Source organism: Miniopterus schreibersii (genome assembly GCF_964146895.1).
Source record: "Miniopterus schreibersii genome assembly, chromosome: 3".
NCBI classification, from domain to species: domain Eukaryota; kingdom Metazoa; phylum Chordata; class Mammalia; order Chiroptera; family Miniopteridae; genus Miniopterus; species Miniopterus schreibersii.
Window position 1 is genome coordinate 3,199,396 of NC_138103.1, and position 26,546 is coordinate 3,225,941.

General features: G+C 47.9%; 1 protein-coding gene and 1 pseudogene across 11 annotated transcripts; both read left to right on the forward strand.

Annotated features, from left to right (window-relative positions):
- Positions 1–151: 151 nt before the first annotated feature.
- EARS2 (glutamyl-tRNA synthetase 2, mitochondrial) lies at positions 152–24,766 on the forward strand. 10 transcript variants are annotated; one of them, XR_013998540.1, is made up of 11 exons: positions 164–322; positions 2,584–2,739; positions 6,925–7,114; positions 8,610–9,082; positions 10,227–10,335; positions 13,037–13,190; positions 13,297–13,427; positions 16,795–16,930; positions 17,386–17,493; positions 18,845–18,926; positions 24,196–24,766. XR_013998540.1 is itself a non-coding variant. In XM_081133655.1 (11 exons), exons 3-10 carry the CDS (start codon positions 2,724–2,726, stop codon positions 17,467–17,469), a joined length of 1,293 nt encoding a protein of 430 aa, XP_080989781.1. In that variant the 5' UTR covers positions 435–839; positions 2,292–2,371; positions 2,584–2,723; the 3' UTR covers positions 17,470–17,493; positions 18,538–18,811. The 10 variants fall into 10 exon arrangements, 9 of the variants coding, with proteins under 9 accessions (XP_080989774.1, XP_080989777.1, XP_080989776.1 ...); XM_081133655.1 differs by lacking the exons at positions 164–322; positions 18,845–18,926; positions 24,196–24,766 and adding exons at positions 435–839; positions 2,292–2,371; positions 18,538–18,811; XM_081133649.1 differs by lacking the exons at positions 164–322; positions 18,845–18,926; positions 24,196–24,766 and adding exons at positions 1,563–1,611; positions 2,292–2,371; positions 18,538–18,811.
- LOC308555392 (NADH dehydrogenase [ubiquinone] 1 beta subcomplex subunit 5, mitochondrial pseudogene) lies at positions 24,030–24,521 on the forward strand (annotated as a pseudogene). Its single transcript has one exon. The product of its transcript is annotated as an NADH dehydrogenase [ubiquinone] 1 beta subcomplex subunit 5, mitochondrial pseudogene (transcript).
- Positions 24,767–26,546: the final 1,780 nt, after the last annotated feature.

The following is a 26,546-nucleotide window of genomic DNA, read 5'->3' on the forward strand; positions in this document are numbered from 1 at the left end:
CACGGGCTCTGCCCTCTAGAGGCTGAGAGAAGCCGCGGCCGAGCAGGGGAGCGTGGGCTTGCAGGTTAAGGGGCCTGCGCCTTTAAGGGGCGGGGTTGTGCCCTCTGTGGCGGAAACTTATTGGTTGGGATGAGTCCCCGGAAGTGATTCTCGGAGAAGCCCACGTGGGTGAGTGCAACCCACATGGCGACGCTCTTGAGGACGCTGCTGCAGCCAGGGAGGCCCCTGGGAGTCTTGGGGTGCTTCCTGGGACGGCGCGAGGCCAGCGTGGGCACTGACTCCGGGGCGGCTGTGCGAGTGCGGTTCGCCCCCAGCCCCACAGGTAACCTTAGCGGACGTGACGCTGCAGGCCGAAGCCCCCCGTCCGGTGCCCGCCCCCCGAAGGTTCCCCAACGAAGCCCTTCCGGTGGAGTTAGACGGGGAGGGCAGCGCGACCCCATTTTTCAGAGGCAGAAACAGGCCCACAAGCGGAAATTATTCGCATGGCCAGGCATTTCTTTGTGTTTATTGGATGGGACCATCTCTTTCGGTCTCTTTTCCATCTATTCAATAAATGTGTGCTAAGTACAGCCTGCGAGGTACTACTCCGCTGCCGCAGTGGCCATCGGGAAAGTAGGGCCCCCTCCCCAGTGGCCGCGACAAACGTGTGCAGAAGCGCTGTAACTAGGCAGCCACGCGGCCCATATGGGAAATGAAGGATGGGTGACCTGGGCTAGGTAGGATTCTCAGGAACACCTTGCTGAAGAGGGGACGTTTGAGCTGAGGACAAACGACGAGGAGCTAGGATGGTGTAGGCGGAACCTTCCGGGCGGAGAAGTTGCAGATACCTAGGCCCGGTGGTTAGTGTTGGCGCTTGGCGAGCCGAAGGGCGGTAGGGACCCGTGTTATAGCCTCGTAGAGATCTTGTCAGGCCGCCCCACCAGTTCCCAGAGTTCTTCTCCTGAGGCTTCCTCTGCCTTGACCCTGAGCATGCCTGTCCTGAACCCCGGGGTCGGTATGGAAGGCCGCCTTTGCGGCAAGATCCCAGCTGCACAAAGGAACAGGATTTTGGGTCGATACTTTTATAAAATCAATATAAATGGATTACTGGAAAAGTGAAAACCTTAAAAGCGCTCAAAATATGAGCCTGCCTTTTTTTTTTTTTTGGATTAAATAGAAAATTTTTCTGTCAAACTGCTGTAAATTTCTAAACATTTGCTCTCAATTTCCTTGCTTTCTTGTTTGCAAACTGGCAACAGTTTGCAAAGCAGCACCTGAGATGCGGTACAAATTCCTGGCTTTGCCACCTCCTAGCTGTGTGACTTGGGGAAGTTACAGTTAGTGTTTCCTTGCTGATTTGCAGGGAAAGCCCATATGGCAAAGGCTGTTAACTACAGACAGATAAAAGAGTTATCAAGCAACATGGATCATTACAATAGCTAAAATTAATTGAAGGGTGTTCTTTGCTCAGGATTTAGGCCTCACAGCAACCCTGTAGGGCAGATTGCTATTTTTTGTTTTTAATTTCTCTAATAGATGAGGAAATGGAGCTCATACAAGTTAAGTAGGGCCCAAGGGGTAGCAGCAGCTAGTAAATGGTGAATACAGAAGATGGACCCAGGTCTATTTCATGTAAGAGGCCTTGCTTTTAACTGCTGGACCCTGACTTCTATCTTGGGGACCACTGGTTTTGTGGTGGCCTTGCAGTAACTACCTGGAGGTCACACGCCTAATCAGTGTTGAAACGAGCCTGCCTTACCCTAGGGGAACTTTGCCTGTCATGTGCTGGGAGGTTGAGATGAGCTCACTGTGCAGACAGGGCTGTGGGCTAAACCAAGGAAGGTAGGGTTAGGGGAAATAACAGTCCTGGGAAAATTGTTCACTGTAAGTTTTCAGTTAGGAATGATGGAAAAGTAAAATCTTAGGAGTTTAAATTCAGGTGAAAAGAAATATGGAAATGAATGTTACTTTTGGTTAGAGTTTAAAGCCAGCACTTAATGTAAAAATCTCAAGTAGACAAAATTTAAAGTGTGTAATGAGGATAGTCATGACAGTGTGTAGAGGGTGTATGTAAAATGTCATTTTACAGTATCTTAAATTTGTAATTAATGTTTTCCCAATCACATCACTGAATTTGCATAAGTTAAATGCACATGTGATAACGGCTTCAGTGACTAAGCCTCTGCTTTTCCTTTGGGTGAAACTTGGCCTTGAGGCAAATCTCCAAGTAAAGTGAGGGGTCCACTTGGGGAGAGTTGGAGCCTTTTTACAAAATGACATGCTGCAAAACTTGGGTGGTCTTCCTGTTCCAGAAGGGCCAAAGGAGTCATCACCCTGTCCTCCCCTGTGGCAGTCTGACTATCCAGGTGCTAGCTGGAGAAATCGGATGGAGGTAGCGGTTTCTTGGGCTTTGATAGTCTTTGAGACATTCTGTCACAGTCAGAGCTTGCTTGCCCCTCGGCTGAGGCTCATCAGCTCATGTTCCCTGTCTTGTCTGAGCTGTTCTCTTCTACCAGGCTTCTTGCACTTGGGTGGCCTCCGCACTGCCGAGGCTCATCAGCTCATGTTCCCTGTCTTGTCTGAGCTGTTCTCTTCTTCTACCAGGCTTCTTGCACTTGGGTGGCCTCCGCACTGCCTTGTACAACTACATCTTTGCCAAGAAGCATGGAGGGAGCTTCATCCTGCGGCTGGAGGACACAGACCAGACTCGCCTTGTGCCCGGGGCAGCGGACAATATTGAGGACATGCTGGAGTGGGCAGGTGAGGCTGGCTGGCAAAGGAGCCTGTAGTCTTCCCACAGGGTCCAGGATGGAGAATGAGGAGTTCCTGGAGAGATGGGAACATTTGTGCTGCCTGGGGTGGCTGAAGAAAAGCTGCAAGGCTGTTTTGAGATTCTTCTTATCCCAGAATCTCAAGTCCTTCTGGGAGCAGGCAGGAAATAGGTCAAGTGTAAGATGGATCTTGGGCATTAGACCTGTGATGAGTGGGAGAAATTTCTAGTCCCTCATTCCCAAGTGGGAATGCTGGTCCAGTTTGTCAAATCTTCTGCCTTCCAAGAGGAACTCCAACTCCAGGGATTTTGTTGTTTTTCAATGAATACTTCCCATTGTTAAATCTGAGCTCAGGTTTTTCAAGACTTTTTTTTTTTTTAAATATATATATGTTTTTATTGGGTTTTTTTTAGAAAGGAAGGGAGGGGGGAGAGAGAGAAACATTGATGATGACTTTGGTTGGTGGGCACATAGAGCAATATACAGATCTTGTAACATAGAAACCCACACCTGAAACCTATATGTTCATATTAACCATTGTCACCCCAATAAATTTAACGAAGTGTTATTAAAAAGACACACAACATTGATGAGGGAGAAGCATCAATCAGCTGCCTCCTGCACGCCCCCTACTGGGGATTGAGCCTGCAACTTGGGCTTGTGCCCTGACCTGGAATCGAATCAGTAGCCTATTGTGTTATGGGTTGAGGCTCAACTGCTGGGCCACACCAGCTTTTGGGGGCGTTTTTAACCACATTATATGAGCCAAACAGAACATGTGTAGCCTCTGAAGTCACTCTTCTTGTGGAAAGTTTAATCCTGAGCACAGCTAAGCTCAGGAAGGACAAGGAGAAGTGTGTTTATGCTCCATTGGTCAACAGTTGCCTGCCTGCCTGGACAGGTATGGCAAATTAAGCTCCCCAAGAAAAAATCCCGAAAATACCAAGACTGTTTTGAGATGTGTATTTTAATCTCAGGTAAATTATTAACTGGACCCTGGATTCCTAAAGGGCAGAAACCAATTTCATTTCTGTCTTCTATGATAGAGGGTTATAGCAGATACCCAGTCGAGATTAGCTGAATAAAAGGGCATTCATTCACCAAGATCACTTACTGTGACCCAGGTAGCGTTCCAGCAAGTAGGAGAAGACAGGCAAACAGATTAATTCATTCTTATGACATTAAGTGGTGATGAGTGCTGTGGAGAAAAGGGTAGCCTAAGGTTAGGGAACCCGTGGGGAGGTATGCTGGTGGTTGTTTTTAATCCTCACCATAGGATATTTTTTCCATTGCTTTTCAAAAAGAGGGGGGAAGAAACATCGATGTCAGAGAGACACATCGATTGGTTGCCTCCTGCACACAACTGAGGCATGTGCCCTTGGCCAGAATCAAACCCGGGACCCTTTAGTCCTGGGGCTGAGCCAAATCAGCTAGGGCAAGGGGTGGTGGTTTAGATAGGGTGGTCTTTGCTGTGGAGGTGACATTAGAGCAGAGACTTGCACAAAGTGAGGGGCCAGCCTTGTGCTTCCTAGGGGAAGAGAGCAGAGGGACTAGCAGGTGCAAAGGCCCCGTGTAAGCTAAGTGCTGGGCATATCTGAGGAGCTGCCAGAAGGCCAGTGTGGCCCAAGCACAGAGAGCAGAGCAGAGTAACTAGATGTGAGGACAGATGTAATGCCCTGCAGGCCAAGGTGAGAACTTGGACTACATGTGGCACTCAGCCGGGCACGAGGGGATGGTGATGAACAGATTCCAGTCTCATGGAGCCCTTGGTGCAGCACGAATATGTGAGTGAGCCTGCACCCAGCATTTTGGCGAGGCAGAGGGCAGGTACCAGGCACCTCTGGAGCTGCTTGTTTAGGAGTGAATTTTTCTTTTTGTGACGTGTAATTCACATAATATGAAATTCACCATTTCAAAGTGTACAAGTCAGTGATTTTTAACGTATTCACCGTGTTGTACAACCATCGCCACTCTAATTCCAGAGTATCCATCACTCCAAAATGAAACCCAGTACCTATTAGCAGCCACTCCCTGTTCCTCCCTCTCCAGCCCCTGGCAACCGCTGATCTACTGTCTTTCCCTGTGGTTTGCCTATTCTGAACATTTCATATAAATGGAATTATACAGTACGTGGCCTTTATATGACTGGCTTTTGCTTAGTGTAAGGTTCATCTGTGTTGTAGCATATGGCAGTACTTCATTCCTCTTTATGAGCAAGTAACAGTCATTGTGTGGAAATACTATTCATTCCACATTCACTTACCCGTCATCCGTGGATGGGCATTCGGCTTTTTCCACTTTCAGCTCTTAGGAATCAATGCTGTCAACATTTACATACTAGTTTTCATGCGAACATAAGTTTTTCAGTTCCCCTGGTGGAGTCACTGAAGCTCTGGGACATTCCACATGCTGAACACGTTCAGTTAGAACAGGAAGGGACCCCCAACTGTACCTAACGCAACCCTATTTTCTGACAAAGGAAGAGGTGAAGGCCCAGTGGAAGACGGAGCTAAGTAATGTTAACAGTCCGGCCAAAGCTGACTGAGTGCAGCGCACTTACCAGGCAGCACACTAAGCCATGTGACCGCCCCCCAGGAGAAGGTCACCATTTGTGACCTTTTACAAATGAGGAAATGGAGGCTCTGAAAGGTGACTGGCCCAAGGTCTGAGTCTGGCCAGTGCGTCTGAACCCGGGCCTGTCTCCAGAGTTTGTGTGAACGTTGGGTGTGCAAGATTATCTGTGCTCTTCCTAATTCCTTTGAAAGCTTTTTGAGGACAGAAAGCCATCATTCCACTCTTCTGTGTCCCCCCTACCCTCTCCTGGAAGTGTTCATAGTTCAGCATGTCCTTTGTGACCTGAGGCACCTGGACCTTGGACTGGGGGTTTGGCTGATAATAAAGCCCATTTCCTCTAAGGGCTTTTATTGCAGCTGTTCGAGGTATGCCATTGGCTAAGTGCTTTGTGAGCACGGATTTTTTTTTAAAAATTGATTTTTAGAGAGTCAGGAAGGGCACCAAACCCACAATCCAGGTATATTCCCTGACCGGGAATTGAACTGCACAGGATGATGCCCAACCAACTGGACCACACTGACCAGGGCGCACTGATGTGTTTACTTCTCAGTCACTCTGCACAGTAAGCTGTCAGCTGCACTTTTCAGAGAAAGAAACTGAGGTCGCCCTGCCCGGGGTGGCTCAGTGGTCAGAGCGTCAGCCTGCAGACTGAAGGGTCCTGGGTTCCATTCTGGCCAAGAGCATGTGCCTCAGTTGCAGGTTTGGTCCCCAGCCCTGGTTAGGGTGAGAGCAAGAGTCAGCCAGTCGCTGTGTCTCTCTCACAGTGATGCTTCTCTCTCCCTTCCACCCTCTCTGAAAAGCAATGGGAAAGTATCCTCGGGTGAGGGTTAAAACCCACAGTGATTCTCAGTCATTGGAAAATAACTTAGTGTTTCTTTAATAAAAAGAAAAGGGAAAAAAGAACCTGGGGCTTGGGAAGGCTAGGGAATGCAGAGGCAGTGCAGGGAGGGTGAAGAGCATGGGCTCTGGCCAGCTTCCCTGGGTTTGCATCCAGCTGTGCCCCTTATCCTTGGCTAAGTGATGTGACAAAGTACCCTGTTCCTCCGTTCTCTCTAGTAATTGGGGATGATAATGACATCTACCTGGTATGGTGGTTCTGAGGCTTAGCAGAGATCGCAAAATAGAAAAGCAGCTGGCAGGTGCCTGGCTCTCTGGTGCTCCCACATCTGGATCCCTTATCACAGCCAGCCGAGGACAGAGCCCAAGTCTGGCCCGGCCTGTGCTGGGCTGTGCCCTGAACCGTGCTCTTCCTCCTGAGTCTGCTGGCCCAGGCGCGGGGGATGGGAGGTGTGGGGGGTGTTCCCCTCCCCAGGGGAAGGGCAGGGGAAGGGCAGGGGCAGGGTGTGAGGTTGGGGGCGTGGCCCTGGAGCCAGCTCGCCTCCGCCTGACTCCTCATCGCCAGGCCGAGGGACCTTGAGCGCTGAACCTCTGCTTGAATTTTCACCTGTGAGACAGAGAGCGTGATGTCCTGAGCTCACACGTTGCTGGGAAGACTAAAAGCTTTACTCTGTTTGCCAGGCCCTTAGAGCAGTGCCCGCGAACCAGTGTCACGTGTATCTTATTGTTACTGTTTGGTGATTACTGTCTCTCCGTGCTCCAGGCATCCCGCCGGATGAGAGCCCACGCCGGGGAGGCCCCGCGGGGCCCTACCTGCAGTCCCAGCGGCTTGAGCTGTACGCCCAGGCCACAGAAGCTCTGCTGAAGACTGGGGCCGCTTACCCCTGCTTCTGCTCTTCGCAGCGGCTGGAGCTGCTGAAGAAGGAGGCCCTGAGGCACCGCCAGGCACCCCGGTGAGGGCCCCCTCCTGTAATGCTGCCTCCCCAAAGTCGGGTGTATGTAAGCTGTTGCTGCAGAACAAGTTACCCCCAAGCTTTCATGGTATAGTTTCTGTGGGTCAGGATTCTGGGCACCGCTTACCTGGACCCTTGGCTCAGGGTTTCTTTCAAGGCTTAGCTTGAAGAGGAACTGCTTCCATTTCCCCATGAGGCTGTCGGCAGTCCTTGGGGTCTCACTGGCTGTCACCGGACACACTTGCTCCTTGCCACGTGGGCCTCTCCATGGCGCATCTCACAGCATGGCAGCTGGCTCTCCTCAGAGTGATCCAGGGAGAGAGCGAGGGAGCGGGACAGAAGGCAGAGTCTTTTGAGGAAGTGACAGCTCATCACTTGGGTTGTGCTCTGTTCATTAGGAGGAAGTCACTAAGGAGTATGGGTCCAGCCCACACTCCCTGGAAGGGGGTGGCACAAGGGCAGAAACACCAGGAGGTGGGGATTATTGGGGCCGTATCCAAACTGCTGGTTGCATTGGGTACTAGGCAGTAACATGTAATTTTAGTTACTTGGTATTTTGAATGAGTAAAATTTTCTCATGTTTGGAAAAATATGTACACAAAGCTCTCTCTCAGCCCTGAGTCTATCTACTCAGTTCCTTCTCCAGAGACAGCTGGTGTTAGAATTTGCTTATGTCCCCTTCAGAGACGTTCAGTACGTACACTGATAAATGCATATTGCTTCTCTTTCCCCCGTTCCAGTGGTAGCACACAGTAAATATTGGGCAGCTTATCTCAGTGATCAGTCTGGATCAGTCCACAGGTTTTTTATGCTTGCATAGTGTTCTGTTGTATGGATGTACTATCATTTCCTTAATCATGGAAGGTTCATGATGATGAACTTTATGTCATTTCTAATATTTGTCATAAAAAAAAAGAGTTGTGCCCTGGCCGAGTGACTCTGTTGATTGGAGCATCCTCCCCTGCACCGAAAGGTTGCAGGTTCAATTCCTGGTCAGGGAACATACCTAGGTTTGGGTTCAATCCCTGGTCGGGGCAAGTGCGGGAGGCAACTAAGTGATGTTTCTTTCTTACATCAATGTTTTTCTCTCTCTCTTTCTCTCTCTCTAAAAGTCAGTAAAAACATATCCTTGGGTGAGAATTAAAAAAGAGAGCTGTGACAAATGATGTTGTCATGCATCATTTTGCACACATGAGGTGCAAAAAGGTTGGAGACCTTCGAGACGTGGTGCTGCCTGGAGGCCCTGCATTGGCTGCACTCCCATCAGTGGTGGCCTCAATAACTGAAGTTTTAGTTTCAGTGAACCATTTGCACTAGGGCTCGATGTTTGGATAAACTCACGCACTCACTGCTGCACAGCTTTTTCACTATAAACACTGTACTATTCCACTGACAGATGACTTTTCCACCCAGGTAATATAGTGTTCAGAGACATAGATAGGGCTCATGCCATCATCAGGACTCTTAGCAACTGTGCTGCTGTATTTCCCAACAGGTATGACAATCGGTGCCGGAACCTGAGCCAGGGGCAGGTAGCCCAGAAGCTGGCCAAGGACCCCAAGCCTGCTATCCGCTTTCGCCTGGAGGAGGAGGCACCAGCCTTCCAGGACTTGGTATATGGCTGGAATCGGCATGATGTGGCCAGTGTGGAGGGGGACCCAGTCATCCTGAAGAGCGATGGATTCCCCACATACCACCTGGCCTGCGTGGTGGATGACCACCACATGGGCATCAGCCATGTGCTGCGTGGCTCCGAGTGGCTGGTCTCCACTTCCAAGCACTTGCTGCTCTACCAGGCCCTGGGCTGGCCACCACCTCGCTTTGCCCACCTGCCCCTGCTCCTCAACAAGGATGGCAGTAAGCTGTCCAAGAGGCAAGGGGACATTTTCCTGGAGAGTTTTGCTGCTGCTGGCTTCCTGCCAGATGCCTTGCTCGACATCATCACTAACTGTGGCTCGGGCTTCGCAGGTACCCACTCACCTGAGAGCTCACGGGGTAGGACCGCAGCAGTGAGGTGGCGGGGCTTGGGTACAGGCCCACCTGGTCCACAGTCCAGCTGTGCCACCTACCAGCAGCATCAACTTGCATTAATTTATTCTTTCATTCCACAAATGTTCATTGAGCTAGACACTGTGTTAAGTGCTGGGGCTACAACAGAGAACAAGACGGGCATAGTCTCTGCCCTCAAGGAGCTTACAGTCTCTGAGCCTTGGTTGCCTCATCTGTAAAATGGGGCTAAGTGTCTCTTAGGCGTAAGTTAGGATTCACTGAGCTAATGAGTATAAAGCCCCCAGCACAGCATCTGCCACACAATAGGCACAAAAATTACAGCTGCTGTGATTATTACAATTATATTACTCCTCTAACAGTATCACTAGTACTACTATGACCTAGTTTATTCCAAGCTGAGCCCTTATCCTTGGCCCAAGACTTAGAGCCCAAATCTTAAAGAAGCCCCAAGTAGGAGGGCTCCTTTGTGGGGGAGATTTCTGAAAATGAAGCGGTAATAGTCTGTTTATTGTATATTCTGCTCTTAATCCTTAAAATATCCTTGAAGGTATTTATTATCTCCACTATTTGTGAGAGTGGAGAGGATTGGGAGGCTCAGAGAGGTTAGAGAATTTGCCGGTGTCACACAGCTAGTAAGGGACGTGACAGAGACTCGCTGTTGGCTGCCGTCTGACCATGATGCCCACTGGCTGTGTGGCGTAGAGGTGCTTCTGAGAAGCAGCCCCCAGCACAGCCATCCTCACCTCTGGTTGCACCTCGGAATCACCCAGGAAGCTCATAAAGCACACTGGTGCTTGGAGCCCCCTCAGACCAGTGGAATCAGTGTCTCTGCAGCACGGCCTGGTAGAGATGCTGTGCCTGCAGCTCATGTCTTTGAGGGCACTGAGTGTGGGTTAAGCCAAATTGTTCTCAGACCATTTTTTCCTTAATGACAGAGCCCTTTCTGCAGGTGAAAGCTCATTTGCGCCCTTGATGTAAAAATAGTTAGAGGTTGAATCCCTTTGGTGAAAATGGGGTGGTAAGCCCAGAGCGTGCTCACTCAGTAGCCCTTGGGGTTGAAAGTGGAGGGAGGGAGGTGAGCGTTGGACTTGCCTCATTGCAGAAAACCAGATGGGCAGGACCTTGCCAGAGCTGATAGCACAGTTTGACCTGACCCGGATCTCCTGCCACTCAGCCCTGCTGGACCTGGAGAAGCTCCCGGAATTTAATAGGTGAGTAGGGATTTAGACAGCCCTGGTGGGAAAGGGCTTTCTTGCTGACAATGGGTCCCCATGGCAGAGGGTCCTGTGGGCTCCAGAGTCACGTAGACCTGATTTTTTTTTTTTTTCCACAGCGATGTGAGAGAGACACGTTGATTGGTTGCCTCCTGTACCTGCCCTTGACCGGTATCAAACCCAAGACCCTTCAGTCTGCGGGCTGATGCTCCAACCACTGAGCCAAACCAGCCACGACTGCATACACCTGATTTTGACTGTGAGCTCAGGAGTCTAGTGCTGTGTCACCACAGGTAGTCACCTGACCTCTTCAGGCCTCTGTTTCCTCTTCTCTAAAATGGGGCTAACAACAGTACCCACCCTGTGCGGTTGTTTTAAGAGTTGAGTTAAACGTTGCCTCAAAGTATTTGCACAGCCTCTAGCACATAGAAAGTGCTGTCAATTACCATTACCATTATTCCTGGGTACCCCTCATATGGATTCTGTTGACCACCAAAGCCTGGCAGGGAGCACCTTCATTTTAGAGCTGTTTCCCCACCTTCCCCACCTGCCAGCGCTGAAGGAACACTGTCTCATGCTACCTCTTTCATGTTTCAAGTGGTCTTTCACTCAGAAACCTCCAAACACAGTTACAGTTCCCATCACTGTTGACATGTCACAGTCTACGGCCTGGGTGCTGAAGCAGCAGACAGGTTTGTATTCAGGGTTACAGGGACTCCTTGCCGCCTTCCCTTGAACACTGGGTTGGGGACAGGCTCTCCTTGGTGCTCTCCTTGTGTGAGTACCCAGGAAACTCATGAGGGCTTTCAGGGTTATTACCTCACTTTTTCAGTCAGACCTGGGAGGTCAGTTGTATGATTTTGCCCTATTTTACATACAAGGAAACCAAGACAGAAGTTACCTAACTGGCCCAAGTTCACTCAGCTCCTAATGGGGCGTTCAGGAGCAAATGCAACACTCCTGTTGACTGCAACTTATACTCTGCCTTTCTTACAGAGAAAGTGATATTGAGAATATGGGGCAAGGACTGGGGATGCTTTGTGACCAGCACCTGGGGTGGCTGGAGGAGGGCGGAGGTGGGCTTTTGCTTAGCGTGAATCAGGGAGGACATGCGGCTTTGGGAGGCCCATGGGTTTAATAAAGCGGAAGCTGTTACAGTAGACGTTCCGATGACTAAAGCGCCACGGTGATTAGCTCGTGATGGTAAAGAGCAGGAGTGGTTGTGGGAGCAGCAGCAGTGCCAGTGCTGTGGGGAGGCAGGAATAGTGATCGACAGTCATCAGCACTCACTGTGTCCCAGGCTCGGTCCTGACATGTTATCACAAAGCAGAACCACCAGGGTCTTTGATACCTTTCCTTCTGCCGTCTCCTCTAGCTACTGGGGGCATCCTAGGGACAGTCTCAATGCCAATGTCGTTATACTTAATTGCTTTAAAAAGAATCATTATTATGTGTTCCGGCCACTCTGTGCTCCAAGTAGCTTCCCAGGGCCCTCACCCTCCCGAGCTCTACCGCCTATGCCCCTGTTCAGATCCCCGCCCCTCCCCTCCAGATGTGGCAGCAGTGCAGGCCTTGTGCTCAGTGCTTCACAGGTAGCCCATCATTTAACCTGCACGATGCCCTGTGAGGGAGGCCCTCACTGTTGGCCACTGTTGTTCCAAGTGACCCACCTGAAGCTCCAGACGGTCATGCCACTTGCTCTGAACACCCGGAGGGGCTTCCCTCACTTGCAGGCCTGTCTGATTCCAGAGCCCATGACATGCTCACCCACCCCTGCTGCCTGCTATACCCTTGCCAGGAACAAGGGTCCTTAGTCTGGCACCACTCACACTCTCTCTCAATCTCAAGTCCCTCTACCCCTGCTAGGGACAGGGCAAGGGCAGCCTAGAGGACCAAGGACTGATAGGGCTTGGCTGGAGGGTTTGAGTCTTAGAGGCTTTGCTGCCTCCAAAGGACAAGACAGAAGAATTCTGGAAGGGAGAAAATTTGTACTGACAACCTGAACTTTTTAGCTGGGCACTCTGAATTCAAATAGCTCTGTCCCTGGACTACCCCATTGCTCTTGACCCAAGAAATCTGTATTCTTGACCTCTCACTCTCTGTGCCAGAGCCCCACACTTCAAACCATTCGAGGAAGTAGACAGTCTTGATTCTTCTTTGTAAATGGGCACCTGTAGAGATCAGGTGGGTAGCCAGGGAAGAGACACATTGCTGGGGGCCGCAGAAGGACTGAGAACTGGAAATCTCTGTTGATCTAAATTGGGCAGCCTCTACAGTGCTCAAGCTAACTGAAGCGTGGGGAACGAGGGCTCTTTGCAGCCAGATCTGATTTCCCAAGAGAAGTCAGAAATTTTTTTTTTTTTTTAACGATTTTTTTAGAGAGAGGGAAACATCTATTTGTTTTTCCACTTACGTATGCATTCATTGGTTGATTCTTATATGTGCCCTGACCGGGGATTGAACCTGAAACCTTGGTGTGTCAGGACAGTGCTCTAACCAACTGAGCTACCTGGCCAGGGCCAGAAATCTCTTATTTTTGTGTAATCTCTTTCTAGTTTAAAATGTTAGCTACTATTTTCAAAGCACTAAAAACAGCACGTGTCCAGGTTGCTTGGGGCCCTTAAGCTACCTGTTTCAGACCTTAGCCAGATCTCTTTCCTTCCCTAAGTGTAGAGAATTCCTGTGGTTTTTCCCACAGGCTGCACCTTTGTAGGCTGGTGGGCAATGAGACGCAGAGGTGCCAGCTGGTGGGGCAGCTGCAAGAGCTCGTGGAAGAGGCGTTTGGGAATCAGCTGCCAGACAGGGCTGTCCTGGACCCAGCCTATGTGGAGAGGATCATCCTGCTGAGACAGGTGTGGGGTTGGGAGCTCTGGGAGACTGAGGGTAGCACCCCATAATTCCTTCTTCCAGCGTGGCAGCCCTGTCCCCAGTGCATTGAGTGGCTGCCTCTTCGTCCAGGGTCACATTTGCCGTCTGCAGGATTTGGTCTCCCCAGCACACTCCTACCTGTGGGCTCGCCCTGCCGTGGGTCGAGCACAACTGTGCGCCATCTCGGAGAAGGTGGATGTGATTGCCAAGCACGTGCTGGGGTGAGTCCCCCCAGGCCAAGTTCAGGGTTCTGCACCTTCCTTCCCCCTCTCCCCCCAGAGTTCCCTTTACCCCAGGACTTAGCGATTGGGCCCCCAGTACAACCCGTGGCCAGTGAGAGGTTCTTGGGGAGCTAATTGCTCACTGACTCTCTTGGTAGGAGGTGAGCCCGGAGGAGCCCAGGCTCTCCCTGGAAGAGGTGATGTGTCCAGGCTCCCGCCTGGGTTCCACCTGGCTCCATCTCTTACCCATTTAGTTCACCTGCCCAGATGGCTTCACTTTGGCCAAGTGATTGCACCTGTGTGAGTTTTTGTTTTCTCATCTGAAAGGGGAGGTGAAACTAGTTCTTACTGTAACATACTAGAACACTTCCGATGACAAGGGCGGGAAAGCCATGGAGGGGAGTGACTGGTGTGTGTAATTGTGGGGGTCACATCAGAACAAGGGCTGACTTGAGGCTAATGCAGGGTCCAAAACTGTATCACAAAGACCCAGTTTCTCTGTCTATCCCTTTGATTCTGTCCACACTCCTCACTGGCTGCTCTCTCTGCAGAGACTCTGGATGAGACAGATGGAGGGTGAGATTCTCTCCCAGCTATCCAGTGTATTTCTCTTTACCTAACAGTCCAGGGGCAGACAGCTTTCCTCCATGTCTCCAGGGTGCATGCAGGAGGCAACCAATCAGTGTGTCTCTCTCACATCAGTGTTTCTCTCTCTCTCCCCCTCTCTCCCTCCCCACCCCTTCCATTTTCTCTAAAAATCAATGGAAAAAATATCCTTAGGTGAGGCTTAACAAATAAATAAATAAATAAATAAATAAATAAATAAATAAATAAATAAATGAAGTGATATAGCTGGTAAGTTGGAGGACCAGAGATTCAAACCCAGGCAGGCTGGGTGGAGACCACATGTCTAATGATATTCACTTTTGCTACTTAGTGTTAAATGCTTGCTTGGACAGTGCCTGATACCTAGAAACTTTCAGTGTATTGTTATATGTTTTGAAGTGTTAAGAGTACAGCATGTGACAAGAAATACAAATGGTACATCCCTAGTCGGGTAGCTCAGTTGGTTGGAGTGTCATCCTGATGCCGCAAGGTTGCGGGTCTGATTCCTGGTCAGCACACATATAGGAATCAACCAACGAATGCATAAATAAGTGGAGCAGCAAAATCAATCCCCGTCTCCCTTTCTCTCTCTCTCAAATCAATAAATTTTTTAAAAATTAAAAAAAAGAAGAAATACAAATGGTACAAGAGGGTTTATAGCAAAAACTAAGTCTTCTCTCCTGCTCCAGCCCCCAACAGAAAGGCAGCCACACTTAGCAGTTCCCACACTTCACAGTGAATTGTCTATATTCAAGGATATGTACATATAACTTTATCCTTACAATTTTTAATTTAATATTTTGATTATTAATACATTCAAACCTCTTGAGCCTGGGTTTAAAGCCTAGAAATGCCGAGAAGGTGTATATTAGAGTCCCATTTTCAATCTTTGGCCCTCATTTGCCCAGGTCCAGAAGCCTCTGTATGTTACTGCTATTAGTTATGTCTAAATAGTCCTTCTTCCCCCTTTTTTACGCAAAAGGTGTAATTGCACCGTTCTGTGTCTTTGCTTCCTTTCATTTGATATATATTTGATCTGTCCGGTGCTCAGAGAGCACCCTCACTCTTTGCTGTGGCTGCACCTACCCCATTATTGTACCTTTACAACGATTACTTAACACCAGTCCTGCTGGTGGACGTTTTATTGCTTCCAGATTTTGCTGTTACAAACAATGCCGCAATGAGTACCCTTGTCTAGACAGCATTAAGCATGTTTGCAAGTATTATTAGTAGTAGGAGTTAGTAGTAGTAGTAAGAATACTCCCTTAAATTTGGGCATTCCACTAGAGGGACTATTAGTTGTTAGTCACTGGAAGTAGTGTCTTAACTCCCCATCCTGCCACGGGCATTGTTTTTACAGACACTCTGGTGCTCCCACTCAAGGCAGGAAAGCTGACCCATGAACGATTGAAGCTGCCAGATCTCCTGGGGTCCCTTCTGTGCCCATGCCAAGCTGCAGGCCAGCTCTCACCTGCCCGAGCTGCCATTGTTGGCTTCCCGGGGCCTCTCACTTTCACCTGCTCCTTGACAGGTGGTTTCCCCACAGTGACATCGAGGAGAGTGTCTTATTTTTTCCTCACATTACATTTTATATTTTCACTATGTATCTTCTTCATTTTGTAAATAACAGCAATCATGTAACCCAATTAATGATGCAATAAGAATGATTTCTTCTACCTCCAGTTGGAACTTAGTTGTTCAGGTCCTTGAGTTAGTAAGGAGATCTGTTTATGCTGAAAGGCTGTTTGTTTAGATCACTTATGAACCCAGTACCCTGAGCCAGCAGCACTGTCCACTGAGCCAACCTCTGGGGTAGAGCTGTCCGAACGGACCCCATTGTGAACAGATGGTGTCAGTGGGCATCATGGACCATCTGCATCAGTCCCAATTCAGTGTGGGACACCCCCCCGGTCCCTGTCTCTTGCTCTAACATCAAATCACGACTGGGGTGAAGGTTTTGCAAGTCCAGCTCTAATGGTAGGGAATTCCTCTTGAACTCAGACATGCTTTTGGGAGTGGATCTTAGCTGCTAGGAAATGACAATGATTGCGGGCCCACTGAAGCTTAGGTCCTTCTGCGCTTCAACCTGTGGGCAAAGGATGATGGTAGCAAGTTGGTGGCAGGGCCCTTACTGGGGCTGCAGTCTCCTGATTGCTTCCTTTCTGCTCTTCTATGTTACATCTCCAAAAGTCTCCCAGTCTCAAAACTATGTTTCAGATCATTTTCCAGAGGGCTGCATCCTTCCATCCTACATCTAACCCATTCCTGAGTTTCTCTTTAGATACTCTTGCAATGTCTTTGAGCTCTTGGGTGTAATAAATACTGGCTAGCACTTAACTTTCTATTGGAATATAAGATGTAATACTTTTGAGTACTTACTACCTGTTCAAGCTATGTACTTAGTGCTTTACTTGTTTTAATTTAGTCACACCATAGGTCTGTGAGATGCAGATGCACAGGTGAGAAAATTGAGGCATAGAAATGACCTGCACAAAGGTAGCACTTAGTAAATCCTCTTACTCTGGGACCCTCTTAGTTTCCCTATGTTATGCCCACATGCCTGGATTCTCAGTTATATGGTCCCCTGGTGGTTTTGTCTTCCCCAACTTGGGTGGGGATGGGTGTAGTAGATATCCCCTCCCTCCCCTCTCCCCAGGCCAGCCTGAACGTTGGCTGTGCTCTTTATATTGTAGCTGATTGATAGTGTTCCTAAGTTCTCCGTCCCGCTGCCACTGGCCCCTCATAGACTGCCCTCTTCTAGGCTTTTAGAAGGACCTGGTGCCAGCTTAACTCAAGACGTGCTGAATGCAGAACTGAAGAAGCTGTCAGAAGGTCTGGCTGGCACCAAATACAGTAACGTGATGAAACTCCTCCGTGTGGCCCTCAGTGGACAGCTGGTGAGGCGGGCAGATGGGCTGGACTGTTCCCCAGAGCCCTCATTTATCCATTCAGCTAGCATTCAGTAGCAGCACTGAGCTCATCTTTCATACAAAGATGAGTGGAACATGAGCACTCCCCTCACTCATTCAACAGACAATACCTATTGAGTGCCTACGGTGTGCAGGCGCCATGCTAGGCACAGAGGCTGCTGCAGTGAATAAAACGCACAGTGCCCTTCCTTCATGCTGCAAGGAGGCGGTTGGTTGGAGGTAACAGACATACCAGTACAGGAAAACAGGCTCCGGAGATGCAGCCTTAGCCTTGGAAATTAAAGACAGTGAAATGCAGACTCTGCCCGTTGGGGTACAGGTGGCAGTGCTGGTTGGCTGGGTATGACTTCTGCAGACCGAGGCTGGGCATTAGTTCCTTCAGTAGCTTAAGATCATAGGTAATGTTTTCTTTTTGTTCTTAGCAAGGACCGCCTGTAGCGGAGATGATGGTGTCCTTGGGACCAAAGGAAGTGCGGGAACGAATACAGAAGATGCTTTCCAGTTGATAGGAGATGTGCCAGACAGTGGAGGTAGGAACCTGTGTGTGTGGAAACTGCCTTCAGAGGGGAGGAGCAGGAGTCCTGAGGCCCATCAGGAACTTGCAGAAGGAACCAGAGTGGATACAGCGCTCACCCTTCTCACCTCCCTGAGTCTGGAGAGGAAGGCCTCATGCCTGGGTTTTTGTTTTTTTAATATATATTTTTATTGATTTCAGAGAGAGGAAGGGGGAGAGAGAGAGAAAGAGAAACATCAATGATGAGAGAGTCATTGATCGGCTGCCTCCTGCATGTCCCCCACTGGGGATCGAACCCGCAATCCGGGCATGTGCCCTGACCCGCAATACAACCATGACCTTCTGGTTCATAGGTTGGTGCTCGACCATTGAGCAACATTGGCCATGCTCATGTCTGGTTCTGATACCACATTAAATGGCAGAGGTTACCAGCTGGTTCTTAGAACAGTTCAGAGGGCTTGTGTTTAAGCTGCCTGAGGTGCCATAACAAAATGTCGCAGAGTTGGGTGGCTTAAACAACAGAAAAGTATTTTCTCACCATTCTGGAGGCTGCAAGTCCAAAATCAAGGTGTTGGCAGGTTTCATTTCTCCTTGGCTTGCTGATGGCTGCCTTCCTGATGTCCATACATGGTCATCTCTCTGAGTGTGCCCTTGGTATCTCTGTGTGTCCAAATGTCATCTTATAAGGACACCAGTCAGATGGGATTAGCACCCACCCTAATGACCCAGTTTTACTTTAATCACTTCTTTAAAGGCCCAGCTGTAAATACAGTCACATTCTTGGGTCCTGGGGGTTAGGGCTTCAACATATGACTTCTGAGGGGGGACACAATTCAGTTCATGACAGCTTGGCAGCAGCCTGGACTCAGTTCTCAGGCCCTGTCTGGACTCTGAGCAATAAGGCTGGATGACAAGCAGGGCTGAGCTGGATGTCAGACTTTCTCAGGCTCATCTGAGGGGGTGGGGTGGGGAGGAGCACATATGTCTTATACTATTTTTTTTCCTGGACTTGGAGCAGCCTGTCTCCCTTCCCTAAAGGTTGTCTGTTCCTCTTTCCCAGTTCTTCAGACCTGGTCCTTGGACTGAGATCTTCACCTTGCCTCTTCTGCGTCTGTTTTTCATAGCTACCTCCTCCTTGTACCCATTACTTGAAAGTCACTGGAATGAGATATTCTTGGGGTGAAGAGAAATAGCTAAAGTAAAAGGAGGACAATGCCTGGCTGCAGAGACCCCTGCAGGGCTGCTAGGTGTGCCCTGTGCAGCAGCCAGCCTGAGAGGGCCCCAGGTCATTGCTCCCTCTCAGTGTTCACACCAAATAAAGCTGAGTGGAGATGCATCGTGGCCTTCTTGGATCCCTTACTCTGCAGGAAGCCACTTCCACGTGAAGACACCCAGGCAGTCCTGTGGAGAAGCATGTGTGACAAGGAACTGAGGCCTGCCAACAGCCAGGTTAGTGTGCCATCTTGGAAGTCAGTCTTCCAGCCGAGCCAAGCCTTCTAATGACCACATCCTGGCTGACGTCTTGACTGCAACTTTCATAAGAGAGCCTGAGCCAGAACCACTAAGTGAAGCTGCTCTCAAGTTTCAGACACACACAAATTATGAGATAATCAGTGTTCACTGCTTAAAACCACTAGGTTTTGCCCTAGCTGGATGGCTCAGTTAATTGGAGCTTCTTCCTGATGCACCAGATTTGCAGGTTCAGTCTCTGGTCTGGACACATACAGGAAGCAACCAATGCATGCATGGGTGGGAGGAGCAACAGATTGATGTCTCTCTCTCTCTCTCTCTCTCTCTCTCTCTCTCTCTCTCTCTCTCTCTCTCTGAAATAAATAAAGTTGCTAGGTTTGGGGTAGTTTATTACCCAGCAGCTGATAGCTCATACCCTCTCCTTGTCCATGGAAGAAGGGAAAGGGGAGTAAAGAATTTGTTGAGCTTCGCAGAGACCTAGCCTTTTCTCTAGAAGTAGGTCATAAAGTTCTTTGAATGCAAACGATGGACACCCAACTCTGCCTAACTGAAGTTTATTGGAGACTTAAGTTTATGGGAGTTTAAGTTGTGAGAGAGTCACAGAATCTATCCAAAGTCAAAGACCTAGGTCTGGTTGTGCAGGGGCAAGAGCCAGTGGCCAGTCATGTCTTCAGTAGGACATGGGGACCAATTGTTCTTTGTTGTTTGTTTCTTTACATTTCCCGTTCAGTTTTGGATGGCTCAGCTAAAGATTCGGATTCTAGGAAGAGAGTGTCTGGTTGGGCTCATTAAGGTCATGTTGCTGTTCCTTAGCTAGGGATCGGTGGTCCCTGCAGGACGATACCCAGTGGAAGAACAGTTGTTCCCAAGGAAAACAGTGTTTTTTCCAAAAGAAGGGGACACAGAATAGTAAAACTAGTGATTTGTTTTGCGCTTACCTGAGGTGCAACCATGTCTGGGTTTCAGAATTTGCTGGTAAACACTTTAGTCCATTATTTCATTCAATCTTTTTTTTTTTTAGTTCTCACCCAAGGATATTTTTTCCATTGCTTTTTAGAGAGAGTAGAAGGGAGAGAGAGAAATACCCATGTGAGAGAGACACAGCGATTGGTTGCCTTCTGTATGCACCCTGACCCGACCAGGGCTGGGGATCGAGCCTGCAACCAAAGTACATGCCCTTGGCTGGAATTGAACCCCCCAGGAACCTTCAGTTAGCAGGCCGATGCTCTAACCACTGAGCAAAACTGGCTAGGGCTATTTCATTCAATCTTCACAATCCCTTGAGAGAGGCATTATTATTTCTATGTTATAGATAAGGAAACTGAGGCAGGAAAAGGTAGGTAACTTCTGAGTTTACAGTTTGAGGCAAAGCAGAGGATTTAAACTCAAGCTTATGACAACCCAGAGGCCAAGGTCAGCTCTTATCTGCTGGGTGACATCAGAGCCTCTGTTTCTAAGACGTGCAGGGCAGTTACAGGAAACTTTCTCCCACCCTGGCTCATGGTCAGGGAGTGTGAATGTTTTAGTTTTAACACGGGGAGTGATGAAAACACTGAGCTGATAATGTGCTGCCAGTTTCTCAGTTGGAGTGAGTTGTGTACAAAGCAGCGTATACCTTTTGTATGAGGGATTTTGTTCAGGACAAGTGGGAGTGTATGAAAGGATTTTACATGTTTAAAATAACCTTAGTGATTTTTAGACTATAGTGAAGCCTTCCTTGTAAAGGCCCTGGTGGCCAACTGCCTAGACTCAAACACCAGTCCTTGCCCTGGCCGGTATGGCTTAGTTGGTTGGGCATTGTCCGTGCACTGAAAAGTTGCCGGTTTGTTTTCAGGTCAGGTCACGTGCCTGGGTTGTGAGCTTAATCCTCTGTAGAGGGTGTGCAGGAGGCAGCTGATCCGTGTTTCGCTCTCACATTGATGTTTCTTTCCCTATCTCTCTAAATATCAATAAAACATCTTTAAAAAAGAAAAAAGATCTTGTAAAAAAAATCCTAGTCCTACCACTTACTCACTGTGACTTCTGTACCTCAGTTTGCTCACCTGTAAAATGGGAATAACAATGATACCTGTCTCAAAGAGTTGTAAGGACTGAAATAAATGACATGTAAAATTCTGAAAACAGTGCTTGGCACTTAACAAAGGTCTATTACCATCATTGTCATCACTGGCATTTTCATTCTTAGAAATGGTCATCTTGGTTGCAATGCATAGAAACACAATTTATTGGAAGAATTAGGAGTTTCAAAACATTTACTCCCTAAATCTGTACTGTCTTGTTCTGGTCCCTGTTATCTCTTATAACGATGATTAAAATGTTTTTCTACCTACTTAAAAAAAATTTTGGATCTCTTGGATCCAAAGGGCAGGACCTCCAGCTGGACCTTACAAGAGACTGGAATCTGTACCTAGAAGCCTATTAGGACACAAGGCACTCATTTTTGTCCCTCAGCCTACAGCTTTCTGACATCCCTGTGTGTCTGCTCCCCTCATCGTCCTGAGAGCTGGCTTCCTCTCTCTCTCTGCACCTGGCCAGCATTGCCCCAGCCCTAAAGCTGAACCATCTCCTATACTGCAGTGAAATAATTAGTTCTATTTCCAACTTCCTGGGAGAGAATCTGATTCACCTAACTTGGGTCAGCTGCCTACTCCTGGCCCAATCAACTGGCCAGTGGGACAGAGCCAGTAGTCACATCCTGGCTGCAGTGGACTTCTAGTGACTGTGACTACAGTAAAACTCTGTGAAGGGACTAAATCAGGTGAGGGGTGTCCATTAAAGCTGAAGGGCCGTTATATAATAAAGTAGGTTTTCTGTATTCATATGCTAAAAAATTGACAAATTGCCCTAGCTGATTTGGTGCAGTGGTTAGAGCGTCAAACCGGTCAACTGAAGGATCTCAGGTTCGATTCTGGTCAAGGGCACGTACCTTGGTTGCAGGCTTGATCCCTGGCCCCCGTCGGGGCGTGTGCTGAAGGCAACCAATTGATGTGTCTCTCTCACATCAATGTTTCTCCCTGTCTCCCTTCCATTCTCTCTGAAAAGCAATGGAAAAAATATCCTTGATTGAGGGTTAAAAATAAAAAGTATGTGTGAAAAGTTTAATTTCACAGAAAGTTTTCTATGTGTGTTACTGTAATTTTAAATTTATACTGAATAGGTCTAGTAAATGCACACATTCACCAGTCACGGCGAGGACACATGCACACAGCACATCAACATCCACTGGCTCCTGTTAAAACTGCTGCAGAAAGTCATGCCTGACAGCAGAACCAATGACCTCGTGCGATGTGGTGTGATCACGTGCTAATCATTCACCGAACATTCTTTTTGAGCGGTGACTCTTGGATTTAAATATGTAGATGCCCGGCTGGGCATGGCTTAGTGGTCGAGTGTCGACCTAGGATCCAGGCGATCTGGGTTCCATTCCTGGTCAGGGCACATGACAGGGTTCTGAGCTCGATCAATGACTCTGTCATCATTGATGTTTCTCTCTCTCCCTCTCTCTCCCTTCTTCTCTCTGAAATCAATAAAGATAATTAAAATATATATTAAAAATAATAATAATAAATGTGTAGACTATAGTAGATATGTAATATTTATTATTATTATTTTTAATCCTTACCTGAGGATATTTTTTCCCATTGCTTTACAGAGAGGGGGAGAGAGGGAGACAAAACATTGATTGGTTGCTTCCTGGACCCACCAACTGGGGCCAGGGATGGAGCCTGCAACTGAGGTACATGCCCTTGCCTGTGAATTGAACCCGGGATCCTTCAGTCCAAGGGCCAGTGCCCTAACCACTGAGCCAAACTGGCTAGGGCTGTAATATTTATGTTGGTGAAATTACTACAGTGTTTTTTCCAACATACTGCCTATTCCCTAAAATGTGTTAAAAATAACAGTGAAGACCTGGCCAGTGTGACTCAGTGATTAGAGCTTTGGCCTGTGAACCAAAGGGTTTCAGGTTTGATTCCAGGTCAAGGGCATTTGCCTGGGTTGCAGGGTTTTTTTTGTTTGTTTGTTTTTAAATATATCTTTATTGATTTCAGAGAGAGGAAAGAAGAGGGAGAGAAAGAGATAGAAACATCAATGATGAGAGAGTCATTGATCAGCTGCCTCCTGCACGCCCCTGACTGGGGATGTAGCCTGCAACCTGGGCATGTGCCCTGATGGGGAATCGAACCCGGATTGCCTGGATCCTAGGTTGACACTCAACCGCTGAGCCACGCCCAGCCGGGCTGGGTTGCAGGTTTGATCCCTGGCCTTGGTCAAGGCGTGCAGAAGGCAGCCAGTCAAGGTGTCTCATATCAATGTTTCTCTCTCTCTCCCCCCTTTCCTCCCTACCTTCCACTCTCAAAATCAATGGATAAAATATCCTCATGTGAGAGTTAACAAAAAAGACTTTGATATGCCTTTAAAAAAATAATTGAATTAATAAAAAAATCTGTTATTTTCATTATTAGCAAATCTTGGTTAAAAGCATTTTAAAATTAACACATTGTTAATTTTCACATATGACATATGGACCCAAAATTTTGTCCATTAAATCTGAAGTCCATCAAATCAAGGGTTTGCTATCTTCTCTTTCCCGAAAATGATCGCTTTTCTATAGCCAGATTTGGAATCTCAGTCATGATGCCTATATTCTACTTTATTTCTTTCCTAATACTTAGTACCATATAAAGTTATGTAGTGTGTTTATACATGTTTACTGTCTATTTTACTCTAAAGGATATAAGATTAAGACTGGCGGGAAGTTTTTCTTATTCTTAGGTATCATGGTGGCACCTAACACATGACCTTGACACACAGCAGGGAGTCAAGTAAAGATCTCAGGATGGCCTGACTGGACCATGCTTCGATGTGGGGGCTTTCTTTTCTTTTCTTTTTTTGATAAATCATTATTGACTTTGGAGAGAGGAAGGGAGAGGGAAAGATAGAAACATCAATGATGAGAGTCATTGATTAGCTGCCTCCTGCACACCCCCGACTGGATCAAGCCCCCAACCCAGGCATGTGCCCTGACCGGGAATCGAACCACATGATCTCCCGGATCCTAGGTCAACGCTCAACTGCTGAGCCATGCCCGGCCCGGCTGGGGGCTTTCTTACACCTGGCTTTCCAAAGGCTATTGCTCTTGTGAGACACAATGGAGACCACAGGAAAAGACCTTTTGTTATCAAACCTCCTGGATTCTATGACAGGAATTTTTTTGAACTTACTGAAATTCTACATTATGTTGACTCAGATTCCAGTAGCAATTGGCATAGCTGGTGAATGTGTTCATGGTGAAGCGGAGCTAGCAGAAGTTCCAGAAGCTGTGTATCCCAGACACTGGGAATGTTTCAAGCACCCTGTATCAAGATGGATTGCCGCACTGTCTACGGTGGTCCTGAAAATTATGAATGGACAATGGCCAGCCTTCAGATTGAAGCTGAAGAGGCTGAATTATGGTTCAAGGAGCTGGAAATACGGAGACTAATACACATAAGAGGCGATGATCCCTGGGTTCAATATCCAAACATCGATAAGGAGGTTATTGGTCATTCTCCAAAAGCAAGTCCCAACAACTAATTTTTTATTTCTTTAAATACGAAGGTATATTATGGGAAAGTTAAGTAATAAATGTATTCTGTATTTTTGCTCAGAGTGACGAATAAAAGATCCTCTTCCATTGCTCTATTTAAAAAAAAAAAGTCACAGAGCTCTGGCTGGGTAGCTCAGTTGGTTTGAGTATTGCCCCCATATGATAAGGTTGTGGGTTTGATCCCTGGTCAGGGCCCATATAAGAGCCAACCAATGAATACATAAATAAGTGGAACAATAAATCCTTGTTTCTCTCCCTTTCTCTTTCTCCAAAATCAGTAAATAAAAGGTCTTCCTTAAAAAAAGAAAGTCACAGAGATAGAAATAAGCCAGAAGAAGGGAGCTGGCTGGGCTTCATGGACTCTACAGAGGCAAATAAAGGGCCCTTGGAGCTTAGAAAAAAGACAAAGAAAACATGCCTGGGGGAAAGAGATGGGAGAAGGCGAGGAGAAAGGCTCCTGTGTGCTTCAGAGAGTGTGCCCGGGGAAGGAAGAGGGTGGAAAAGGCTTGGGCTTGTTGGGGGCGCATGTGGGGCGGTGGTGCACCAGGTCCTTCATTTTAAGGGGTTTTATCTGTTTTCCAAAGGTGAGGATTTTAGGGGAGGGCTCAGGGGAGGTGCTCAAAAGAATATTCATCAGCTTTCCAGGTGTGTCCTTTCATGGTTGTGGTCTCCACTGATTGGTTGGCACGTTGGGGGGGCTGTTATTAGGCAATATAGCTGGTCCTGAGGCAGCCATGGCTTCACTTAGCTTCCTTTGGTTTTGCTGCTTTTCTCGGCTTGGAGCTGAAACACAACTGAGGCCTAAATGTTATCTCTAGTTTTACCAAAACTCTGTCAACAGACCCTAGGTTTTGTTCCTAAGATTACTTGCCATGGGTCAGAACCTCACTGTCCTGAGGGCTTAATGCCTAAGGTGAGTCATTGTGCAAGAGCTTGTATTGGAGTCTTAAGAGGCTATTCTCTGGCCCCCTAGTTCCTCCTCTGAGGGGGTCTACCACAAGACTAACCACAGGCCAGGGGAGGAAAGGTTGGGGGGTCTGAACCACATGACCAACTTTATGCTAGGGCACAAAAGGTCACCTGCAATACTTGTTTTCCCCGTTTTGTCCCTTGCTAGGCAGCCGAGCTTGCCACCCTGGTGACCTGTACCTGGCCTCTCCTTCCTACTCCGCTCAGGTCTGTCTGACTGCCTACTCTATCACTGAAAGCTCACCATCCAGGAATGAGAGCCAGTTCATGGCCCATACAACGTAAGTGGAAAGCAGAGGAGAACTTTGCAGGAAGGGCTGTGCAAGCACACAAGAGGGGACATAGGAAGGCCACAGGGGTGACAAGGCAGGTCTATCTGAAACCAAAGTCCATGCACCCAACCGATACCCTGAACTCTTGAACCACTTCCTTAACACCAACTATGTTAGAAATGAGCAGAGCAGGGAAAATGGGCCAGGTACAGAAACTCACCAGGGCAGAAAGCCCTGGATGCCTAGCAAGGGTCACATTCTAGGCACTGGGGGTATAGGAAAGTGTACAAAGCAAAGTCCCGGCTTACATTATTGGGGTGAAACAGGTAATGGAGTCTAGGGGATTTGTGCTTCAAAGGAAAATTATGCATGGTCTAGACAGCATGCCATTCCACTCCCTCCCTTTCCGCATCTCAGATGTCTCACAACTCCTTAGTTGTAGGTAACTGACAACCAGGCAAACAATTCTTGCCTAGAGACATGCAAATGAATTCTGTCCACTGGATGAACACCCCGCACTGCTGGTAGAGCAGCTTGTTTTGTGTCCACCTGCGCATTGTTGCAACATTCCTTTATTCTGTATATATCTGCCCCTTTGTCTGACTTCTCTTTTGAACGGATAACAGCTTGGTTTCTGCATTTAATTAAAATATTTCACATGTGTTAATTTCATAATGTATGAGAACTATGACTTTTTGGGGGGGATTATCCTTTAACAAGATAAGTAAACATCTAGTTGATAGTGTAGTGTGTTCCGGAGAAAATAAAGCG